The sequence below is a fragment of the Primulina tabacum genome, chromosome 11 (assembly GCF_025594145.1).
Source record: "Primulina tabacum isolate GXHZ01 chromosome 11, ASM2559414v2, whole genome shotgun sequence".
NCBI classification, from domain to species: Eukaryota; Viridiplantae; Streptophyta; class Magnoliopsida; order Lamiales; family Gesneriaceae; genus Primulina; species Primulina tabacum.
The window spans coordinates 4,733,407-4,740,669 of record NC_134560.1 but is presented as its reverse complement, the minus strand read 5'-3'; the positions used below and the strand labels follow the sequence as shown (position 1 = coordinate 4,740,669).

Genomic DNA, 7,263 nt, shown 5'->3' with positions numbered 1-7,263 from the left:
TATTTCGGGAGAAAAGAAACAACTCTTGTATCGAAAACATCCATCCCGACATAAAAAATAATAAAAATAAAAAAAATGGAGACATCTGGAATCGACGTCTTAATTTTCAAAATTTTATTTTTCTATTTCAATGAGTAAGTACTGTTCATATTTCCATTATCAGAATTTAAATCTAATCTTTTTTTTCTTAAAGAAAATAGATAATGTATTTAGTATATTTGTTTTGCAATTTTAATTTTTTATGTTATCAATTTCATTTCATTCAGTAATGTATTTTTCGAATAATTTTTTTTTATAATTTTAGATTTTTGATATGATTTTGACAGCAAATAACTAAAATAGCAAATAAAAACTGCAATTTACCAGAATTCTTGCTCACAGAAATTTGAAATCCAATTTTATCCATCGACAATGATTATAAAATTAATATAATTCAAAACTATATTTTTAATCCATTTCTGAAATCATATCTATCAAGTCACTCCATGGTAGAGTTTTGCCACTTGGATGAATTAATCAGAATCGTTTTTAATTATAATTAATCGTTTGCGATAAAGTGAAAAAACAGACGCGATATTTGATTTGACATTGTGGTTGTCACTCAATTAATGTGTCCGTGTGAAATACAAAAAAGCTTTACTTTTTATTTTATTTTATATATATAGCTAGTGCTGCACCTAATAAAATATTGACCATATAATCACTGTTTGGATTAAACGTAATACTCAATTTTTTTTTGAATTATAAAATATTCAATAGCAGCACCGCACGGGTCAATATGCACAACACCTAGTATCCACGTTTACCGGTTAAAACTACTTTATAAGCATACAACTTTTTTGCATTATCGCTACTTATAGTTAAATATCAAACCAACTCATAATTATAAAATATACAATGATTTTAGGATATAGTCTTATATACAAAACTAGTACTTGAAGTTCAAGCTATTATGATCATCAATACGACACCGAAAAGTTAAATCGACGCTAAACTTGAAGAATATGATTTATTCGTACAAGTGTTGATGCAATGGTGTAACACCGTATCTGATTTTTCATGTTGTTTAATGTACGAGTTCATATAAAAAATTTCATAAATATCTCATCGTATACCATTAATTCAACCTTTGATAGGATCGAATTAACCCAAAGAACAGTTGCTACTTGCTCGTGCCTTTTTCCCTTATCTGTCCTCTTTCTCATCACTCTAATTTGGGCCTTTTTCCTTTTACTCTTCCATATGAAACCTATTTTCGGGCTTTAATTCTTCTTAGCTACCCATTCTATTCTCTCTTCTGTGTGTTTTGGGCTTTAAATTTTTAGACCATAAGAATTGCGAAATTCATTTTCGAAATTGAAATTGTTTTTGGTTACATATACGCGGGCCTAGTAAATAATGGTCTATCTCGTTCCTTATTTACCTGGGTGCACTGTGTTTTCAAAAGCTTCCCGTCCAACCTCCCCGTCGATCAAAGATTTTTATTCTCTAGGCTTATTAAGCCGTTATCGAGAAGTGATGCTCACGGGAAATTTAGGTTCCGATTCTAGTAAGTGTCACTAGTCTAGACACAGATTTCGAGATTGTCCTGAGTCTGAAATCACAAATAAGACCGTTAGAAGGGGCCAAAGAGGGTGTCTTGGCGTAGTACCTCCGACGCTTAAGTCAGAGACTGGGGATACAAGGGGGAGCAGCTTAGGTGCTGCTGAAAAATAATATATTGAATGAATAAATTAGACACTTATTTTCTGTGATGAGCCTTCTACCTTGGTTGGGGATGGGCCAGAGAGTTTGGGCTTGACCTTAATAGGCTCATCCATGGAGTATCAAGAAGTATTATGCTCTCCGTTTTAAGTTGACAGAAAATTGTTGATATTTAGAGGGCTTTGGCTTGTGTTTCCTTTTTTAATTGTGTTTGTTTTTTATTCCTATGCATTTCAATACATTACAATGGGTATTGATTATGATTTACTCTCTTTTCTTTTCGAATAGTGTCTTGGATGCAATTATTGTTCATATTAGTAAAACAATCGAAACGTGTTGTTTATGTTGCTGTATTATTTAAAAAATTTGAGTTACATTGTTGCTACTAGTTATAGTTTTTGGTAAAACGACAGACGCTCAGTAGTATAATTGACCAAATTATCGTGGATATTTATAATAGAAATCTGTCTGTTCTTGAAGGGCTTTTCCCCAACAATACGCTTATTCTTCTGATAATTTCCAAGTTGTTATTAATAATATTTTACACAATGCGATAAAGTATATAGCACAAAATCCAAACAACTCTATTACTCAAACAACTAATCACACATCAAGACAGACTTTAAGTCCACTAAATCCAAAACCTTAATACCAAGCCCCCAAACACATTCGAATGAACAAAAATATCAAAGGCCCACGGGAATCGAAAGATCAATTCTTTATTTTAGTAATATTTTTTACTTATTTTTTTTCAGAAGAAGGATTCTTTCTTCCTTTTTGACCAGATATTAGAGCCCATTTCAAGATTTCCCCTTTTCTGCCCCACAACATAGAGAAAATTAGACTTTGATCACATGGTTTTCTTGCTTTTCTTTCGCGTCACTTTACTTTCCCAACATTTCAAATTAACGCACAATTCCAAAATAAAAAAAAACAAAACAAAACAAAACAAAACAAAACAAAAAGAAGAAGTTTATACATCTTCTTTACATTAGAAACACAAGGGACAGAAAAAAAGAAAAAAAAAAAGGAAAAAACCAATACCACCCAAAATTGAGAACATTTAGTCAGTCCAAGCCCCTAAAGAAAGAGACATATTCTCCTATTTACTAAATCATTAATCAACTTCTTAACAACGGGACATCAAATCTTGTGCCTATTGTTCTTCTCTGCGGCGATTGAGAGTAATCTTGAAACACCTTGAGTCCAAATATCATACTCCCTTTGATTCCTGCACTCGAATTCCACAACTCCTCGACCAACCGTCTTCAAAGCGAAATATCTTCGATGCTCGCCGCCTTCGAGCAAGTGGCGGCCAGCCCAAGCCGGAATATCCTTCATCACCGCCAACACTACATCTGATAGTTCAAAAGAGGAACAACAAAATAAAGATAAAGATGTCAACTTTTTTTTATGCCTTTCTCCACTAATTTGCATACTCTACTTTCTCAAATCCCCAAACAGAAGAAAACCCACCACCTTCAATTCTGATTTCATCATGAGTGGAAAGATGAAAGTTAAAAAATTAAAAACTCACTCTTTTTCTTTTTGGTTATGGTCCCAGCGACATGTCTACTCTTCATCTTTAACATCACCTGCAAAATTTGAATGAAATTCTGATTGCAGATCACGAGATAAAGAGAAAAGCAGATTCATGTTTACAACTTTAACTTCTGTCCTTGAGATGTAAAGTGAACTCTACGGTAGTCTCGAGTAAATTGAAAGTGGGGGTGATTGTTCAATCATGAAGAAAAAAGCCTACCTGTCCCATTCTGTTGATGTAAACAGACACAATTTTCCAATGAAGATCACCTGCAATTATCATAGGAAATGAACTTTCAAGAAACATGAATGGACATTACCTTAATCAATAGGAATTTCATAAACCTGAAAGATGAGAATTTTGTATTTACCATTTCGGGTTCTCTTAAGAAGTTCGCCGCCCCTGGCGAGCAGTTCTCTACTGCAAATGCCAAGAAAATTTTCTTCGGGAACAAGTTCATCACTAAAACTACCATTCGAACTTCCATTACTACTCCCATTATTAGTAGCTCCCGTCCCTTTGTCCACCGGGATCACTGCTGCAATATTCCACACCTCCTTCAATGCTCTTGCCTTCAAGGTGGCAGCACCACGCAAAGCTGAAAAAAAAAATCGCAAATCAACATAAACAATAATCTCCAATTTATCTAAGTTACAAGATTCTGAATAATTTGACCATGAAAGATGAACATAGGAATACCCGTAGCTGCAGCAGCTGTCAAAGTCATGATGTCACCCGCTGACCTAACATTGACTGCTGAATTCACCACTGATGCCAAGTTTTCTCGCTCAGCCCCCATAACCTCAGCCGCTTCGACGCATTGTGCAGCAACCAATGTGGCAGCCGATGCAACAGCCATGTCGGTTTTCGCCATCTGTTCATCTTTTCCTGCTGCAGATGACGCAGCAGTGGCAGCTGCAATTGCAGCAATAGCAGCCGCTATCCCTGCCACAGAAATGGCAGCATGAAGCTGGGCATTGTGTGCCCTCGTTTCCTCTTTCTTTTTCTCCCTACGATCCTTCAGCCACCTCCCCATAGTTTTTCCTCCACCGCCAAGGCCAGTCCCATTGATGGCACTGGCCTTGTACTGGTTGCTCGTAGTAGAGTTTAACTGAGAGTACTGCATGCACATATCCATATCACCACAAACTATCAAAGAAATTGATCTTTATATGCAAAAAACGTGATCCAATGTTAACATGTGGAATCCACGCCATTTTTTTTTAAAAAAAACGCCTAGACTTGTGGCAATCTAAAGGGTCCAGTACATGATTCAGTTTTCCAAGGTTTCTGTTCAAGGTTCAATTAGTGTATATGCACGAAGGTGTGTAAGGTGAGGTTGATGAACCGGCATATGACTCACGAACTTGTCCGTCCCCAACCAGTTCGAGCTGAGCTGATCTCAATCGACTATAACGTTTTCAGCACTCGGGCTTGGACTTATATACTCAAATTTTTTAGTCAAACTCGAGCACACGAAATTTCAAGAGCTTGACTTGAACTTGATTTTTTCACTCCCATTCGTGTCGTATTAAATAATATTGTGAGTATATTACAAAATGTTTTTAGGGTGGTAGGATACACTACACTCAATAAATGAAAACATTAGAGCAACCCCACCAAAAGCTGGACCAGTTAATTCTCTTGCCTGACAGTATGGTCCATACTCTGAAATCAAATTGAATCACAAGCCGAAATAGTTGTTGGCCCCTCAGTCATAAATTCAACAATAACCTTCATTTATTGCTAGATAAAACAAATGTTAGAATTATTAAATTTTATGTCATCTCCTAACAATCAAGGAAAAGGGTATAAATGTACGATTAGTCTGCAATTTATTACCTAATGGTTGCTGTGAGAAGATTCCGACATTATCATTTGAAGAACCACGTACGAAGATATTCACGCTTTAATTTTCTTCTTATGATGATCAAGTAGACAGTAAAAAATTGAGTTGAATAACATGGTACCAAAAAATATTTTCCGAATTAATTTTTTTCCTCTTTAAAATACCCTTTAATCTGCAGTTGATTCAATAATATTTTGACAATACATGAAACAAAAAATTCAAGAAGATTACAAATTACCAACCAAGCGACCCAATCTTCTTTTTTGTCTTGGTGAGTGTAGTTAGGAAAGATTTGAATGAGTTGTTGTTCTCACATATTCGGAGTTTGTTTTTTGATTTAAGAGAAAGCTGAAATATGGTGTCCCATTGTCTCAGAAGCTTCAGAAACTTGTGTTTTGTGACCATACCATAAAATAACAAATTTTTTATTTATCTTTTCAAGGAAAAGAATCTCCAACTCCAACTCCTACATAAAACGGAGAGAAACTACAACGGGATGAGTAAATAGATGCATATTTAGATTTATAATGAAAAAACAGATGAAAAAATACGAGAGAATTTATAAGACCTTGGAGTCATCAATTTCAAAGGGGGAGGCAGGGGGGCTGTCAGTAAGGGAGCCACAGCTCTGGCTTCCATTGAGGGGGCCGCTGCTGTGAGATAGCCTTCCTGAAGTGCGTGGTGATACCTCCTGCTGCACATGTAGCACACACATCATATTTCAACAAAAATATTTTAGGCTCACTTCAAAAAATACAAATAAAAAACCTCCAGGCACAAAATATAAAAGAAATGGGATACCTGTGGGAATAAATTTATCAGGAAAAAAAAAATGAATCTTGAAATATAAATTCAAATCAAAACACAGAAATCAATGTTTTGTTTTGATCAAGTTTTTTTAAAAAAACATAATGCTGCAGCCTAATTAATACAAATTCTAAACCGCTTGAAGTTCCAAGAAACTCTCTGTTTCCCATAAAAACACCTTTAAACAAATATTTCATTATATTAAACTCGTCGTCTTACACAAGAATAGGCTCCAAGAAAAATAACCCAACTCGAACAGAATCAAACAGAAAGAAAACAAACAAAAGAGCAGCAATAATCCAAAAGAGTTGATGATAATCAAAATTCTGAAAAATAATAGAAGAACCAACAAAAAGGACCGCAAACTTCCAATCCCAAGTCATGAAAGACAACTAGAAAAACGAACGATCAATTAGACAAAATTAAGTTTAACATCCAGTCAACTCCAGGAAGAATATGGACAAAAATTGAGTAGTTTTAGAACAAGTTAAAAACTAAAATATTTTGCAACTCCGTTCACAGATAGAGAGAGAGAGAGAGAGAGAGAGAGAGAGATGGCATATATCATCAAGTTATTGACATAAAACCACAATCTTCTGCAAATAAAGACAGATTCTAGAAATAACCCACATGCACAAAAAGGCCAAAGCTGCATCTTTACTTACAGAATGAGACATAATGCGCTCCATGACAAGCTGAGACGTCTCCGAAGAAGCAAAGGAAAAAGGGTTCCCAGAAACAGTGGCTGAAGCAGCCTCCAGCTCGGCGGAGAAATCTTCTTGAATGGCTCCACCACCACCTCTGACGACACCGTCTTGTGGGTTCTTCTTAGGTAGAAACTTGGGTGGTGGCGGGGCTAAAACTTTAGAGATTTCAAGAGCTGAAACGCTCCAAGAACGGGATAGAAACTCCATTGGCTCAGTTGGAGTCTCCGGGGGCCTGAAAATGGGCTGAAGTTGAGGCTTCTCCATAAGAAGAAACGGTAGGAAATATGTCAAGTGGAGAAGCAAGAAAAGATTGCAGGAGTTGAAGTGGTGGTGATGGGAATCGCAAATGGGTTGGTGATGTTTTTATATAGAATTGTGAATGGTATTATATTTTCTTTATATTTAATTAATTTTGATTTTAAAAGTATATCATTTTTTTTACAAAAAAGATAGATTACTACATACTAATATACTCTTTTACAAATATGAAATAAAAGTAAAAATTTCAAAATTAAATAAATAAAAAATCACTCAGATAATCAAATTACATAATAAACATTATCCATTAAATGTAAAAATACATTTAATTTAGAGTAGTTCTTTTGTGAGACGGTCTCACAAATCTTTATCTATGAGACGGGTCAACCCTACCG

General features: G+C 35.2%; 1 protein-coding gene across 2 annotated transcripts; it reads right to left on the bottom strand.

Annotated features, from left to right (window-relative positions):
* Positions 1-2,670: 2,670 nt before the first annotated feature.
* On the bottom strand, positions 2,671-6,951 carry LOC142518805 (VAN3-binding protein-like). 2 transcript variants are annotated; one of them, XM_075621623.1, is made up of 7 exons: positions 6,569-6,951; positions 5,665-5,787; positions 3,947-4,367; positions 3,618-3,845; positions 3,467-3,516; positions 3,242-3,299; positions 2,671-3,062 (listed from the first exon to the last, which is right to left on the bottom strand). In XM_075621623.1, exons 1-7 carry the CDS (start codon positions 6,872-6,874, stop codon positions 2,848-2,850), a joined length of 1,401 nt encoding a protein of 466 aa, XP_075477738.1. In that variant the 5' UTR covers positions 6,875-6,951; the 3' UTR covers positions 2,671-2,847. The 2 variants fall into 2 exon arrangements, with proteins under 2 accessions (XP_075477738.1, XP_075477737.1); XM_075621622.1 differs by having other exon boundaries at positions 2,672-3,062; positions 5,665-5,790; positions 6,569-6,950.
* Between the last annotated feature and the right edge of the window lie 312 nt (positions 6,952-7,263).